This window comes from Haliotis cracherodii, unplaced genomic scaffold, assembly GCF_022045235.1.
Source record: "Haliotis cracherodii isolate W230 unplaced genomic scaffold, xgHalCrac1.p SCAF_16, whole genome shotgun sequence".
NCBI classification, from domain to species: Eukaryota; Metazoa; Mollusca; class Gastropoda; order Lepetellida; family Haliotidae; genus Haliotis; species Haliotis cracherodii.
In genome coordinates, this window is record NW_027266271.1 from 8,448,171 (window position 1) to 8,466,446 (window position 18,276).

Below are 18,276 nucleotides of genomic sequence, written 5' to 3' on the forward strand. Positions count from 1 at the left end.
AACTTGGGGACTGATGAACAATGGTGGTACGGCAGCATGCCATGCTTGATGGAGTCATCAACGTTGTCCATGAACTGCATCACTTTAAATTTCTCCCTTAGTAACACTCTTATATTACTGGAACACTTGGAAGTATTGACCTAGAGCAGATTCAGATATTAAGAGTTTAGGCAGAGTAGTTTCCCAGTGCCCTATGCTTGTCTCATTATCCGACCGAATAGTTGAATTGTGTGACATGGCTGACTGTGTCGAGGGCACTGGTTATCTTAGTTGCGCTATAGAGTTACATCGTGAAAATCCGGGGTAGAATAGGTCTTCAGCAACCCATGCTTGCCGTAAAAGGTGACTATGCTTGTCGTAAAAGGCGACTAACGGGATCGGGTGGTCAGACTCGCTGACTTGGTTGATGCATGTCATCGATTCCAATTGCGTGGATTGATGCTCATGATATTAATCACTGGATTGTCTGGTCCAGACTCAATTATTTACAGACCGCCGTCATATAGCTGGAATATTGCTGAGTGTGGCGTTAAACAACAAACCAAACAACCTTAGGCATGCCAGAATCCAATGATCATGACTTCGATTTCCAGATTAGCCCCCGATTCGTTTTGATTATGTTTCTAGGTTTGTCAGCACCATACCCATGATCGTGGGTTTCACCAAGTGGAAATGTCGTAAGACCTGCATTACATCATTTTATAAGCTGACATGTCATGATATACCAACTGATACAATGTTGATAGCAGACTTAAACTCACAACACTAAATTATACCCCGTTCACATGCACAACATTTACTAACGCAAGTAATTTTGCAGGAGTAACTATACATACGTGTGTATATGTAAATTTACTATGCGTTCACATGAAAATCAACTTAGGCGTGTAAATAAAGTATGTAAATTGTGTAAGGCACATTTGTTCATCAGTGTGTTCACGACTTTCAACACAAAACAGGTTATTTTCCAATCAAAGTTGAATGAGAAGAGAGTTACTTCACCAAAATGTTTTGCGTGACGTGTTTGATTTAATTTGTACACAAAGTTATGACTCATTGAAACCAAAAGAAAGCACTGTCTGCTGAACTCTGTATATATTCATAAGAGTTGGCAACTGTTGACAATTTGTTTGGTGTTGGCAAAAGAACAGATATTAATTAGATCATCCTTTTACATTAACATAAACCATCACATTGCAACATATACACCCAGTGCAAATTTACATTTACATTTGCACCTGCCCCAGACATGATGCTAATTTGCTCCTTGTGTAAATATACACCCATATGAGTAAACGCGTTCACATGACATGTATTTCTACACATATACACACATGTATAGAGGTGCATGTGGATAGCGCATTAGTCACTGGGGTAGCCTAGTGGTTGAAGTGTCAGCTTGTCACGCCAAAGACCTGGGTTCGATTTCCCACATGGGTACAATGTGTGACGCCCATTTCTGGTGTCCCCCACTGTGATATTGCTGGAATATTGCTAAAAGCAGTGCAAAACCATACTCACTGACTCACTTGCGCTCACTGAACAGCAATCATTGGTAAAAGCTGACAGGGTTGCACCATACTGAGAATGACTTGCCCAATAATTAACACTTTATTCAGCAAAGTTAAACAACAATAAAATTCAAATATGATATGAAATGTTGAAAAGATCCATGGTGAAAATATATGTATATATGTCCTACATGTATCTATTAGCTTTTATCAACAGTGGACGAATATTCTGAATGATAGTTTTCATATCAAGCTGCTTTCTTAGTGTCTGCTGAGGGCAATGCAGGAATACATATCACAATTTGTATACACTGCTCAACATTTGCTGGGGATAATAGTATCACTATGGTCAGCAGTTGGTACACTGCTTACATTTAGTCAGAGGATACAAACCATGGATGAAGAATGACTAGTCTGCCATTGCATAAGATTCTGCACATACATGTAAATCAATACTTTTAAAAAGAAATCCCCATCGTACATGTAAAAATGGCAGAGATGTTGCCCTCCAAATTCATCAACCAAATTCTTCCAGAGATGGAAACATGCAGTATTCATTTCAAGGCCATGCACAGACATGGTAGAGGTCACTTTTATAACGAAAAACATCTTAATTTGCTTAACATAACATTACACCTGCGTAGATGAGTGAATGGCTGGCTATTGTGTCACAATCATGATAGGGATGTCAGTCGTCTGAATTCTGTACCTACAGTTCCATCCACTGAATGGAAGGTTCACAATGTACATGGTGTGTCCGCCAGTGCCTTGTTTTCACATATTACCTCCAAGACCTTAAAGGAGGTTTCTGTCGGTGTAAGCCGATACACCAAGGTTTCGCTTCTGACTATTTCATTTCATATTGGGAATGTCAAGGTCAGTAATAATATATTTTGCGGTCCAAGTATCACTTCTGTTCCAAAAGCAAGGACAATGGGATTTCTGTGGGATTTCACATGGACAGTCCAAATATAGATCAATTTTTTTATGAGAATGTGTACATGCTACATTTCAATTTGTTTCTATCATCCTAACATCAACACACTTTTGTGTACAATGGCAATACACAATGGCAATATCACTTGAATACAAATATTTTTATATGTAATCAACAAATTCAAAATTGTCATGTTGATAATATTGACATTGATAAGATTTGACCTTACTTTGAAGAGAGTAATGACCTAGGTCACAGATCAGTAAACATAACATCATAATGCATACGTACAACAGTCTGATATGTCGTCATCAAGCTCATGATGGCGTGGCTGGCATTTGAGAAAGAAGAGTCCAGACATTTTGCAGAACCTGATGTCCAGGCGGTAGAATAACAGCTTGAGTGTGAATATATATATAGCTCTTATATACCTATGATCAACAATGGGTACAATGTGTGAAGCCCATTTCTGGTGTCCCCCGGCGTGATATTGCTGGAATATTGCCAAAAGAGGCGTAACACCATACTCACTATGATCAACAACACCCATTCTGACAATCTATTTCTGTGATGCTGCACTAGCATTCATTTATAGATAGTAATCCTGAGTAAGGGCAATGGATTGTATCCCACCAGCCCTCAACAGGCACATGCATATTACTCTGGGCAAGCTGTGATATACAGGCATCTATATATATATAGTTCAAACTCAATGCAATCTTTTGAAGTAAGAATAGAATAACTTCATTCACAGTTTATCTCCAGACGAGAATAGAACAATGAAATACACAGCAACCATCTATATTGGAAAGAGGCGCAGTGACACAAACAACCTTCGCTCATTACTTGCTCTATGAATCCCATAACATAAACTTTCACAGATATGGACAAAAAACATTAAAATAAATTAGGCTGACAGCCTGTTTACAAATAGAAATACTGTATTCGACGTAATAAGTGCCCAGAGTGGTCTCAAAATTAGAAATAGGGGGCTCTTATAAGAATATCATTTTGGGGAGAGAAAAAAAACAGAGTTGAAAGATAAATTTCGTGGTGTATGCTGACAGCCTGAAATGTTTATGTACGACAGATATATTTTTCCAGAATTACACGAATAACATGAGTGCGTATGATACGCGAAACAAATAAGTCTTGTGTACATTGATCAATTGGAAGGGGTGCCAATTGGGATTGTTCACTAGCCAGTATATTAGCTTATATCGCTGTGGGCGCTTATTAGAGCAGGGCGCTTATTAAGTCAAATACGGTAATACATTTAAAATAAATTTGCTGACCCTCCCAAACAAAAGTAAAGTGGAAAAGAAATAAAATATGAAACACACCATTTTTTATATGGTCAACTACATCCTTACCTATTCATTACTCAATTAAGTGAGCACACAATATGAAAAACCTAAAAATAAATAAAATATTTTGGTTTATTCCTTTATATTTTTTCCAATCTACCAGCTTGAAATTTTCACCCCCAATATACATAAAACAGGCAATAGAATCTGTGTTGTTCAGCACAGACAGTTTCTTTCATTTTATTGTTTATTTCACTTTCAACCATTTACTTGTAACAGATTACCGGTACTTCAAAGAAATATGTTTTTATATTTTGAAAGAAATACTCTGTTAACAAAGTAATTAGGAAAATATATTTGAATATAAAAAATATCTGCCTCAAAATTGTATCCCATGAGAGAATGTGGTGTGAGTTTGATTCCTGTGTACCATTGAACCAAAAACTAAAATGGGTACCCGGTAGTATGTAGTGAATGTGGTTTCAGTCTATAACACCCAGAACAATGATGAGTGCTAGGCACAGCAAAATGGATCTGCAATTACTCATGGACTTAAGCAATTTAAGTTACCATTATTTTCATTGATTATCAGTATGTGTTACTGGGCTACAGACCAGTATAAGGAAAAATAGCATTGAATCCAAAGAATATTTAAAACCTGAAGCCCTGATATGTCACGTAGGGTGAATGTCTACTGGTATACAGCACATAATTATCCTGATATGGAAATAAGATATGAAAGAAAAAAAGAACATATAATGTAATCAGCTGTATGGAGGGAATTTTGTTTACCTGGAATGAATACAATGGGAATAAGGTACACAATCATATATTGGGGCAAGAAAATACATGTAATACAAGAAAAGAACACCCAAATTTAAAAACCTAAACAAAATAGATAAAACAATAAAAGCATAAGCACCTGTTCACAAATCTTGACTAAATAATATAACCGGAAAAAAGGAATTAATGTACGACGTATCTTTATGAAGCTTATACTTTACGTGGAGACTGCTCCATGCTCTTGCACCAGGATCAGTCTAGAGCAATGAGTAACTGTTAAGAGTCACCTATACAACAGAGCTGAAGCCTAGTCTCCCTTCAATGAGTGAGTTGGGTTTAATGACGGTTTTTCCTATTATATCACAGTGTGTCATCTTGATGTGGGAGGAAAGCCCAAAGTGATGCAGATCTTAGACATTAACCACTTTGGTTAAACCCACGAACACGGGTATGGTGCTGATAAACATAGTCACATATCGGGGTGAACTGGGATTCGAACCCACAATTATAGGTTCCTTGCGAGACCAAGGGACACAACTCTGCACAGTGAATTGCAGCACCTTAGATGAGTGGACCACCCATGCCCTCTAGTCTCCCTGCAAATGTTCTACGGTATGCCTGATTCTACCTTATTGTGTTAGGCATATATAGGTCTCACTATTGCAGTTGATATGGTTTTTTTACCAAGGCCCATATGGCACTTGGTCACAGAACATATCCTGCAGCAAGCCATCTGCCTGACATGGAGGGGTGGAGGGGTAACCTAGTGGTTAAATCACTCACTTGTTATGCTGAAGACCCGGGTTCCATTCCCCACATGGGTATAATGTGTGAAGCCCATTTATGGTGTTATATTGCTGAAATATTGCTAAAAGCAGCATAAAACCATATTCACTCACTAACTCCTATTGATATCGCTACTTGATATGCACAATTAATTAATTAAGATCAGTCTTATTCCTTATTAGATAAGATGGATATGTCTAGTATAAAACATGAAAACACGTCCACTGGCCCCTGATACATGGTATGATGCTAATGACTTTCTGATGCTAGTCTTCTTTAAAACATATCTGATCAAGTTGCTCTGCCTCTATAATGCATTGTTGGAGAAGAGTAAGAGGTACATAATATGCTAATTACTAAATTAAAATCTGAAGGGTTAAAACAGCTTCTTGAACATTGATGCCTTGGTTCAGAGGAAGGGTTAAAACAGCTTCTTGAACATTGATGCCTTGGTTCAGAGGAAGGGTTAAAACAGCTTCTTGAACATTGATGCCTTGGTTCAGAGGAAGGGTTAAAACAGCTTCTTGAACATTGATGCATTGGTTCAGAGAAAAGGTTAAAACAGCTTCTTGAACATTGATGCCTTGGTTCAGAGGAAGGGTTAAAACAGCTTCTTGAACATTGATGCATTGGTTCAGAGGAAGGGTTAAAACAGCTTCTTGAACATTGATGCCTTGGTTCAGAGGAAGGGTTAAAACAGCTTCTTGAACATTGATTTGATAGCAACGTTTCATAAGATATTATAAAAACTCTGAATCATGATTCCATAGCAACCATAGCAACAAACCCATACAATCCTGTGTTTCTGAATGATGCTGTGCTTGTAAATCACTGTATAATGAGCAATGTCCCACTCTGGGATGATGTCACACAATCAACCAAGTCTAACAACCCTATCCATTTAAGTGCCTCCTAAAACAAGCATAGGTTGCTGGGGACCTGTTTTAACCCAGAATCCAAAAAGTGTTGAAAGACATATGAAATCCATAAACATTGAATGGTTTAATCCTCAAAATGAAACTCTCATTTGTTATTGCCTTGGAAACTTAAAATCTAAAGACTTTCTGAATAGCAAAAGTAGTTCAGCACTTGCATGAAGATCATACATAGTTTTATAAAGAAATATTGTACAGAAACAAACCCTACCTTCACATGAGTCCAATTTGTTGCATGGAAATGCACAAAATATAAAAAATAGCAAAAGGGACCAGTTTTGTGCTTGATCGATGTGTATGCAAAGTTTCATCAAGAAATATTGAACCGTTTATGAACTTTACTCTGGAAACTAAACATGAGAGACTGCATCCATATTCCGTGTAAAACTTTGTTTGGATGGAGGACAAAAGTCAAAACAGTACTTAATATACTGTGAAAGTGATTATTAGTAAATTAATAAATTATCAACAAATTCTCTACACATCCACTGCATACAAAAGTACATGTTTGTTTTAGACACTTAATAATTCCTTGACCTGGCTTTATTAGTTGACAGGCAGTTGGGTAGCCTAATGGTTAAAGCGTTCGCTCCTCACAACGAAGACCCGGGCTCGATTCCCGGGTACAATGTGTGAAGCCTATTTCTGGATTCCCCGCCGTGGTAATGCCTGAATATTGCCAAAAGCGGCGTAAAACCATACTCACTTTATAAGTTGAAAAATATATAAGTATGCATTAATAGCTTTTAAAACAATCTACGAAAGAAAAAAATCACTGTCTACAAATGTTAATTAAATTATATTTATAAAATATATTATCAAAAAGTTGAGATGATCAGCAGTAGGCACTCTCATCGTATAGATCACCCTGTATTTCTACTGACTTCACAAAACCTTCCCATGATATCAATCACGCAACATGATAAATACATACTTTCATGAGGTTGTAGCACCTGATATGTGGACCAACATGTGCTCTTTTAAGTACCTGAATGTAGATTTTCTCAGTGGACGGTGGTAAAATCGCATAAAGAACCATTTGATGATGATCTCTAATTAAATTTCAAACTGACTGTCTTAGTGTATGCCGACACCAGAGCTATGGAATCAGAACATGACGGTGTGGTGGAATGAAGTTACAGCAGCTGGTATTAGCTACTCAAAGAGTCTCGTCTTCTCATAGCAAAGCATCAGATTGAACATAAACTATACTACTCCACTTTCGACAGGGATATTTTTATCTCTCCATGATACACAAAACTGATTCTCATATGTCAAGTGTATATCAAAATATAATGACAGATCATACCTACCAAAAGTGGAGTATAAATATACATACCTCCGTTCATTGTGCCCCAACACTAACAAGTTTTCATTGTTGTGTGACCAAGAGAGTTACGTGAACATAGGGCAGAGTGCAGTCCCTTTTCCTTCTCTGTGCTGCTTGTAAACACTTTCCTCGGGTAAACATTTACAATCTAAAAACATCCACAGATACACAGGAGGATCCCATGTGCAGGATTTCAGTGTGCATACATTCATTTAAAAATTCTATACAATTGGACATCCATCACAGTCTATATGAAGGATAACTTTCAATCTCTCAGGTCTACATGGTCTACACAAAGGATAACTTTCAATCTCTCAGGTCTAAATGGTCTACAGACAACAGTCACACTCTCAGGTCTACATAGTCTACACAAAGGATAACATTCAAACGTTCAGGTCTACATGGTCTACACAAAGGATAACATTCAAACGTTCAGGTCTACATGGTCTACAGACAACAGTCACACTCTCAGATATCATATTTGTCCCAACAGATCAGCAGTTGTATTGACCAGTCCATTTATTATGTATCAGATCCATTCACCGAGTGGCTACTCATGACTATATTATTATTACCCTGGTCTTTGGATTAGTGTGCACTTATATTTCATTCTCAGCACCCTGGGGAGCATACATCCATCATGAAAACAAGAGGGTCAAATCCTTCACTTGTTAATCTGCAAAAGTTCAGTTCAGATCGTTTCTCTGACATATTGACATAACAGACACTAGTACCTAGGATAACCAAGTGCCTCGGCAGTCAAACTGGGGAAACAGCATTACTTTGAGCAAAATTGGGAAGCTTTATAAAGTTTATAAAGTTTTCTTAAACATTGCATTTGATGCAGTTATGTAAAACGAACTATTATCCTGCTTTCTGTGAAAGACATGTCACATTTGGAGATATAAAAATTCTTTGGGCTCAACTCAATTTCAGGCTAGTTGATTAAGATTTGTAGTCAAGTATAGGTTATAAACGTCTGGAGTCTGTGCTCAACTGGGAACTGCTAAGTCAGGTTGAATGGACATGGGTAGGCTCAAAGGACTCTTTGTTAGGAATAAATAACCTGAATTGGAAAGAACTACCAGATTATTATAATATGGGATTTTAGACAACATTTTCTGTAGACCAGGGACCAAAACTTGTCCTCTGACAAAAATGGAAAGTGATTCATTTTTTGTAATATTTATATAAAACCATAATCACAGACATCCTTAAGTAATCAAACCTAACTTAAGTCAAATACGACATCCTCGTTCTACCAATACATCTTTTTCACACACTAAAATTCATCTTTTCGTGGCCTGCTTGACTGTTTATTTTTGGCGGATTTCCTGGCCTTGATGGAAGAGAGAATATCATAGGCTTGCTGAATCTCTATAAACTTTTCTTGGGCCTCTTCCTTCTTCTGGGGATCTTTCTGCTTGTCTGGGTGCCACTGACGCAACATCTTCCTGTAGGAATGGGTTATAAAACAAGCATAGGTTGCTGGGGACCTGTTTTAACCCAGAATCCAAAAAGTGTTGAAAGACATATGAAATCCATAAACATTGAATGGTTTAATCCTCAAAATGAAACTCTCATTTGTTATTGCCTTGGAAACTTAAAATCTAAAGACTTTCTGAATAGCAAAAGTAGTTCAGCACTTGCATGAAGATCATACATAGTTTTATAAAGAAATATTGTACAGAAACAAACCCTACCTTCACATGAGTCCAATTTGTTGCATGGAAATGCACAAAATATAAAAAATAGCAAAGGGACCAGTTTTGTGCTTGATCGATGTGTATGCAAAGTTTCATCAAGAAATATTGAACCGTTTATGAACTTTACTCTGGAAACTAAACATGGCAGACTGACAGAGCCTGCATCCATATTCCGTGTAAAACTTTGTTTGGATGGAGGACAAAAGTCAAAACAGTACTTAATATACTGTGAAAGTGATTATTAGTAAATTAATAAATTATCAACAAATTCTCTACACATCCACTGCATACAAAAGTACATGTTTGTTTTAGACACTTAATAATTCCTTGACCTGGCTTTATTAGTTGACAGGCAGTTGGGTAGCCTAATGGTTAAAGCGTTCGCTCCTCACAACGAAGACCCGGGCTCGATTCCCGGGTACAATGTGTGAAGCCTATTTCTGGATTCCCCGCCGTGGTAATGCCTGAATATTGCCAAAAGCGGCGTAAAACCATACTCACTTTATAAGTTGAAAAATATATAAGTATGCATTAATAGCTTTTAAAACAATCTACGAAAGAAAAAAATCACTGTCTACAAATGTTAATTAAATTATATTTATAAAATATATTATCAAAAAGTTGAGATGATCAGCAGTAGGCACTCTCATCGTATAGATCACCCTGTATTTCTACTGACTTCACAAAACCTTCCCATGATATCAATCACGCAACATGATAAATACATACTTTCATGAGGTTGTAGCACCTGATATGTGGACCAACATGTGCTCTTTTAAGTACCTGAATGTAGATTTTCTCAGTGGACGGTGGTAAAATCGCATAAAGAACCATTTGATGATGATCTCTAATTAAATTTCAAACTGACTGTCTTAGTGTATGCTGACACCAGAGCTATGGAATCAGAACATGACGGTGTGGTGGAATGAAGTTACAGCAGCTGGTATTAGCTACTCAAAGAGTCTCGTCTTCTCATAGCAAAGCATCAGATTGAACATAAACTATACTACTCCACTTTCGACAGGGATATTTTTATCTCTCCATGATACACAAAACTGATTCTCATATGTCAAGTGTATATCAAAATATAATGACAGATCATACCTACCAAAAGTGGAGTATAAATATACATACCCCCAGTCCTTGTGCCCCAACACTAACAAGTTTTCATTGTTGTTGGACCAAGAGAGTTACGTGAACATAGGGCAGAGTGCAGTCCCTTTTTCTTCTCTGTGCTGCTTGTAAACACTTTCCTCGGGTAAACATTTACAATCTAAAAACATCCACAGATACACAGGAGGATCCCATGTGCAGGATTTCAGTGTGCATACATTCATACAATCATTTAAAAATTCTACACAATTGGACATCCATCAAATAATTATTTGAAACCACAAGTCCTCAGTTCTACACAGTCTATATGAAGAATAACTTTCAATCTCTCAGGTCTACATGGTCTACAGACAATAGTCACACTCTCAGGTCGACATGGTCTACACAAAGGATAACATTCAAACGTTCAGGTCTACATGGTCTACAGACAACAGTCACACTCTCAGGTCGACATGGTCTACACAAAGGATAACCTTCAAACGTTCAGGTCTACAGACAACAGTCACACTCTCAGGTCGACATGGTCTACATAAAGGATAACTTTCAAACGTTCAGGTCTACATGGGCTACAGACAACAGTCACACTCTCAGGTCGACATGGTCTACACAAAGGATAGCCTTCAAACGTTCAGGTCGACATGGTCTACAGACAACAGTCACACTCTCAGATATCATATTTGTCCCAACAAATCAGCAGTTGTATTGACCAGTCCATTTATAATGCATCAGATCCATTCACCGAGTGGCTACCCATGACTATATTATAATTACCCTGGTCTTTGGATTAGTGTGCACTTATATTTCATTCTCAGCACCCTGGGGAGCATACATCCATCATGAAAACAAGAGGGTCAAATCCTTCACTTGTTAATCTGCAAAAGTGCAGTTCAGATCGTTTCTCTGACATATTGACATAACAGACACTAGTACCTAGGATAACCAAGTGCCTCGGCAGTCAAACTGGGGAAACAGCATTACTTTGAGCAAAATTGGGATGCTTTATAAAGTTTTCTTAAACATTGCATTTGATGCTGTTATGTAAAACGAACTATTATCCTACTTTCTGTGAAAGACATGTCACATTTGGAGATATAAAAATTCTTTGGGCTCAACTCAATTTCAGGCTAGTTGATTAAGATTTGTAGTCAAGTATAGGTTATAAACGTCTGGAGTCTGTGCTCAACTGGGAACTGCTAAGTCAGGTTGAATGGACATGGGTAGGCTCAAAGGACTCTTTGTTAGGAATAAATAACCTGAATTGGAAAGAACTACCGGGTTATTATAATATGGGATTTTTAGACAACATTTTCTGTAGACCAGGGACCAAAACTTGTCCTCTGACAAAAATGGAAAGTGATTAATGTTTTGTAATATTTATATAAAACCATAATCACAGACATCCTTAAGTAATCAAACCTAACTTAAGTCAAATACGACATCCTCGTTCTACCAATACATCTTTTTCACACACTAAAATTCATCTTTTCGTGGCCTGCTTGACTGTTTATTTTTGGCGGATCTCCTGGCCTTGATGGAAGAGAGAATATCATAGGCTTGCTGAATCTCTATAAACTTTTCTTGGGCCTCTTCCTTCTTCTGGGGATCTTTCTGCTTGTCTGGGTGCCACTGACGCGACATCTTCCTGTAGGCATGGGTTATTTCCTCCTGAGTAGCGCTGGAGCTCAAACCTAGGACCTGTTTAGAGTAGAAATGGAGGATCTGGTCAAGGCATGTTTATACTGTATGAAACTCCCAAGAAATCATATTCATATCATTGAGTACATTTCATGACATAATGGATAGTTATAGTTCAGAACTTGCTCTTTTTCTAGTTTCATGATTCTAATATGCACTCTATTATAATGACAAAATCTCACAGTGACACAATAAAATATGACGTCAGAGTCTAAACTAGTGGAACACTAAATTTCAAGCTCTCTCATGATGCTCTTTAAGTCAATTTACATGTCTTCTTTCCTAAAATGTAATGCTAGACACACTGAATATTAAAGAAAGCACATAATTTTGTAACCTTCATTTGCTCATTTAATTTTTCCAAACTGCCTACGTACCTCGACAAAGAAATTATTTTAATTATTTATTGAATTAATTATTTTTTAATTCTCAGTTTCTGCTATGACGTGGCTGTCAATACAGATGTCATAGTGATTTGAAACTTTTACCAGCAATTAGCCAACCAGAATAGAATATTTTCCATGTATATCTGTATTAATTGTGTGTATTGTATTTGCTGATGAGCTGATGAAAAGCAATAACATCAATAATTGTTTCAAAAAGCCGGTCTCCGATATTTGTTATTGCATATTTTTTAAGAAAAGGCAATTTTTTTTTATGAAGATAAAGCTTAAAATAGTTGATATTCCTTCTGCAAGTGGATCTTTGACGACTGAATTGGAAGTACATGTATTCCCTACACCCACCTTATACGCATTTTGCTCCCCTACAGGATCAAACGTCTCCTTGATCTCGTCCCAGATTCTCCTCCAGCCATGGGCTTGGAAATAATTGTACAGTCTATGCATGGAGTCTTTGGTTTCAGCCCAAGCTGGAGATTTAAAGAAGTTGGGAATCGCCTCCCTTAGGGGGATCTCCTCTCCATCTTTAGTTGTGATAGAGGCGTTAAAATATATCACACATCCCCACAGAGCTAGGTAGAGTGTGCCGTAGAACGTCAGTTTGCTGACACGTCGAAAAAGGCCTTGTTTTGGCTCTGGGTCAGTCCTCCATGTCACTCCCTTCCACTGGACAAAGATGGCCGACATGAGGGGTGCGACTGCCACATTGTCAGGGTTGAGGATTAGCCAGGGGGTGCCAATGTAGGCCCCTAGGGCAGCCCAGCTCCAGGAGCCTTTGTGACGACCAATGTTTGCTACTAGATGAACACCTATGGAAAAAATACATTATTTTTAACAAGATTGACACAACAAATCATATCACTTTAGGCTTGTTCAATTACACATGACTTTTTATGACTGCAAATATGTTAAAGTTCAGTCTACACACGTCTTTGGTGTCATATCTGTGCGTACACAGATTTCCCTAATCCCTAATGTTTGCTACCTAGAATGCCTGTAATAATTAATGTAAGCATGAAGGTTTACCAATGACGTAGGAATCCTGTGTAGCTAAAGCATTTTTCCTCCAAAACTTTTGATGAGTCATATTCCGGATATTTGACACAACCCAATTTTATCAGTCCTTCAAAAAACATCTAAGGGACTAAAACAGCCACTATATTTTTGTTATCAGCATCCTGAGACTTCATCTCATGCAGAATCTCCAAGCTGTGCTCCTGAATTTCCCAAACATATACAGTGAGTCACGATGACTCCCAGACTATGCTCCATGAAACCCTAAATTCATCTGACTTTAGGAGCTATTCAAAATTTCAGTGTAGGTTTTAAAATATTTTGAGGCATGGCCAAAATGCAATAAGAAGAACAAACAATAGCAAAACAGTTACATTATTTTGAAAATCCTCCTTATATGAGCAGGTGGCGATGTAGACTTTCAAGTATACTTTTCCACCTACTTATTTTCATATTTACAATGGTGATATCATTCATTTCCAAAGTCAAAATATAATAATAGAGCTATTTTTTTATTGACTTGAATTGAACGGTAAATTTACATCACATCATTTTGCTGGAAGGCAAGCTTGCAGACCTGTGAACCACCAACTCCCAAACATAGGAAGTTGGACTTCATCCCAGCATCAAACGTCTGCTCACTGAGGACTGTTACAATCTGATCAACTTGTTCTGAAATACTGGGACTCAACACCTCCTGAGGTGTTGAAAAATAAGAAATAAAACGTGAATTTGTCATGGATCGTTACTCATGCTGTCAACCATCAGTTTGCCTAGATTATTTATAGTGTTGATTTACCTGTAATATCTCTAACTGCAGCAACAAACCAATATTCAATCCCCCCTTTTGCATTTCATTAGTAACAAAACTTAGTGAGTTGTTGAGCTTGTTGAGAAACAGGACAAATTTAGGGTTAAAAGTTGTAAAGATGTTTCAGTAATGCAACATACATTGACCGATGAAGGATAAATAAAAATCTGAAATCATAAAGACTGAAAAGGAAACCTCGACTGCAGTAGGGATGTCAAAGACTGCACACAGGAGATCCATGATAATGAGGAGTGTTACATGTATTTGATCATGTTGATAGTTTAGTAGCTTGCGATAATCTGCATATTTGTGTAACAGTGTAACATATGCACAATAAAAAACCTGTATCCTAGTTATTGTCATTATATTCTAAAACCACAGTATCTTAGGAACATAAAAATACATTTAACAAGCTTCAATTCATATTTATTACAGAGATACATGCCATTATTTTCTGCAGTCCCATTTTCAGAGCAGTTTTTATAAATGTCAGATTAATTGAAAGTAGAAATGTGTACTGACATGTTATGAAAAAACGCATTTATCACAATACAAACTAACGAAAGACAAATAAGATATTTTTGCGCTGTCCACACACATGGCAAACTTTATTGAGATAAGTTGATGTCTAATGTCTTCCTTTATGACATCACAGCACACTTGTATCCTAGCACCCATATTATCATGTCCCTTTTCTCCTCGTGGGTCACATATATTGAATACCCAAATAAAATTACCGGTACACCCAAGGTAAATGATAACTTGTGAGTGAATATTCAACGGGTAAGGAAATTATCTGCCTGTCCTGGAAAGAGAAACATGCATCTGATCCTAAACCTGATAAAACTACCACTCCATAGTGCAAACAGGTGATGGTCAGTCCGCTATACAGGTGTACGGAAGATGGCGGTACAAGATTGTAGGCAGTAAATTCACAACCACAAACAGAGCACTGTCTAATCCCTACGTGAGAAAATAAATATGCCTGCAAGATAAACCCTATAATATCCCCCCCTCTCCATCGAGATAAGTAATATCACACCTCCACCTCATCTTTATCTCAGGACACTGTTGACATGGTCAGATCATCTGGTGGTTCACACTGGGGCAATGACCGCAACACCAGGACTGAACCTGCAAACCATGATGTACAGCACACCAAAACGCTTACATTAGGCCACTGTCTTTATTTCAGAATAAGCGTATTCATTTACGAAAAAGAGAAATGTCTGGTCATGTGATTAGTCTACATCCACAGGGTGGTCACCGGAGCAAAAATGTTATCTCTTGTAATAAGGGGAGCAGAGACTCAGCTATTGTTTGCAAACAATACTTCAGAAACGTCAATGTAGCTTGAGGTAGGAGATATAAAAAATAATACTTCAACTGCACATTTCTTAAGGGTCAAGGGATACATAAAACATTATTAAGAACATCTGGCCTAGGTTGTACAATCAATGCCCCATGATTAGCTGGAGAGGGTTAAGACATATTTCAAAATCTAGAAAAGGTAAATTCACAATTGTCAATGATCCAGTAAATCCTTTGAGAATTTCTCAACCCTCAGACTCTAAGGATGCCAGTCTCTGTACCCACCTATAGCCGCCCCGAGCTGTGGCAGGGAGACAGCCAGGAGGAAGCCCAGGTCTAACTTCGTGCTGTCCACGTACTGCTCGGGAAGGAGGGCTCGGATTAGGTAGCCCAGGATGTTGCCCATGATGATCTCCCCTGCAAATCTGCTGGTGCTCCGAGAGGGTTTCCGATCAACACTCCTCCTCCTGGTGAATTCCCTTTCCCACTCTTCATCTCGGTTGCACTCTTGGACATAATCTGGCAATTTCCACAAATCCCGTACCCATCCGAGTCCAAAAGCACCACCTGAAATATGATTATTCATGGTCATTCGACCAGCCATTCTGTTTACATAATGGCATCACACATACTGCTGACATAAAGTAAGGGAACTGATGAAATGATAGTGAATGTGTATTATAAATGATCATAAATGTCTTTAAAATGAATTAAGGGAATGTAGATCTGTATCTAGTGGGTCCGATATGCTGGGTGATACATGCACGACATATTGATGGCACACTGTTGATTAACTTGTGTATGGCTGCTCTTGGTAATGCCCTCCTTTCCGCCTTACCAGCCAAGCTGGGGTACTGTAAATGTACACCCAAACTCCAGCTACACTCAAATAAGTAGTTCCCTTATTTTTTGCCGGGAGTATATTATCTATTTTGTTGAAAAACATATGTCCATAAATCTCAAAATTAGTATATATATACATTATATATCATGATATATCACAGTCAACTGATGTATTTTTATTCCCAGCAGACATTGACTTTGGAATAGCAAGTGCTGAACAGGTGGTCCATTTCAACAGTGTTTCATAGCAATTTGTTTTAGCCTCCTGAGATCATTGTCACATCTGACAATATTTTAACAATTTCATCAAGTTAAAATAATGATTGTTTGGGAGAATACTGTACATGCCCTCACTACATAAAATCAAAATTAAGATTAAGATACTGACATTTTGCTACAGATATATCTAGACCCTACCTTTAAACACATGTTAAAATATGATAATCTGGAATCATTTAGGCCTATAAAATACCTATGTTTCAGATCATTATGACTATGACTTACTTTATGATAGAGATGTGTACTTATACACATAACACTATCCAAGTTCACACAGCTGTTATTTCAGGCACATTCCCTCAATCACAGAACCATATGTAACTAATGATAATATAATAAACAAACTTGCAAAAAACTTGAAGACGAGGCCGAGGGTTGACAGGTGGGTGTTTCCATTCAATGGCAGAAACATGGATTACATGGATGTTGGGGAGTGTATACAGAACAGTTTTGCACATGCGGTTATGGTGATAGATGGAAAAACAAGGCTTTTAAAAATAGACAAAAACTTGAGGTGGACGAGTTTAGAATTTTCTGTTGCATTTCTTCTCTGTCTTCGGTCTCGTCTGTGAGTTTGTTTGTTATTATTATCAGAACTTTACATATATGGTCCTGTGCCTCAATATATTGACAGCCTACTTTCCATTTTGGTCGTGACCCTCCAACAGACATGAAATAATGACAGAATTGCATATCTTCATGAAAATTCACAAACAATTCAATTTATAGAATGTAAATTAACAGGTATTATTTTTCATGATACTAACGCAATATGCAGTTGTGTGGCTGCTGAAACTACTTGTGTCACACTCGGTGCCACTCCCCTTATTCTCTTCATACATCAAAAGCAAAGTCTGTATCCAATATGCTCACAGTCAAACCACACAGGTTTTCATACGATGTAGAACCAGAATGATTAGCATACTTGAGTTATTTTTATTTCAAAGAAAACTGGACGTAGATCAATATTGTGTGTACACAGCTTACCTAAAGTCGCCCACCAAACAAATGCGTGACGATCCCGTTTGAGATAAAAGTGATGCAAACCGACCCATCCTCCGAAGAACCAGAGGACATACGCTATAACCAACCGAGCCATTACGAAATGCCACGTTTATAAAGTCTTAGACTTTGTGCACAACCCATGCCAGCTCTGGGTCATCTTATCTTCCTGAACGGAAATTCCCACCACTGCACATGCGCAGTCACCTGTTGGACCGATAAAGCCATAAAACTGACGTGTCCTTTGCCAGTTGTTTATGTCTCTTTTTCGGTGGCTGTGTGGTGTATCTATGAAATGGTGTGTTATTAGCGAGAGAACACTCTTACGCGCAAAGTATAAATAAAGTATCATGACTACAACGCGTTATTAAAAGTGAAACCACGGGGAACCCCTGCCTTTACTGACTATGGATTCAAGCCAAGGGGATTTCCCACCATTCCCACAATGCACCAGTTTGTTTATGGTTGTTAGGCAACCACCGGTGCTTCATATTGAGAGCGGGATGGTAGAT

At 37.8% G+C, this 18,276-nt stretch overlaps 1 protein-coding gene across 1 annotated transcript; it reads right to left on the reverse strand.

Moving 5' to 3' along the window:
* Nucleotides 1–7,944: 7,944 nt before the first annotated feature.
* LOC139463791 (dnaJ homolog subfamily C member 22-like) lies at nt 7,945–17,905 on the reverse strand. The gene is made up of 4 exons (XM_071245100.1): nt 17,750–17,905; nt 15,926–16,207; nt 12,850–13,313; nt 7,945–12,103 (listed from the first exon to the last, which is right to left on the reverse strand). The coding sequence occupies exons 1-4, from the start codon at nt 17,859–17,861 to the stop codon at nt 11,879–11,881; spliced, it is 1,083 nt and encodes a 360-aa protein (XP_071101201.1). The 5' UTR covers nt 17,862–17,905; the 3' UTR covers nt 7,945–11,878.
* Nucleotides 17,906–18,276: the final 371 nt, after the last annotated feature.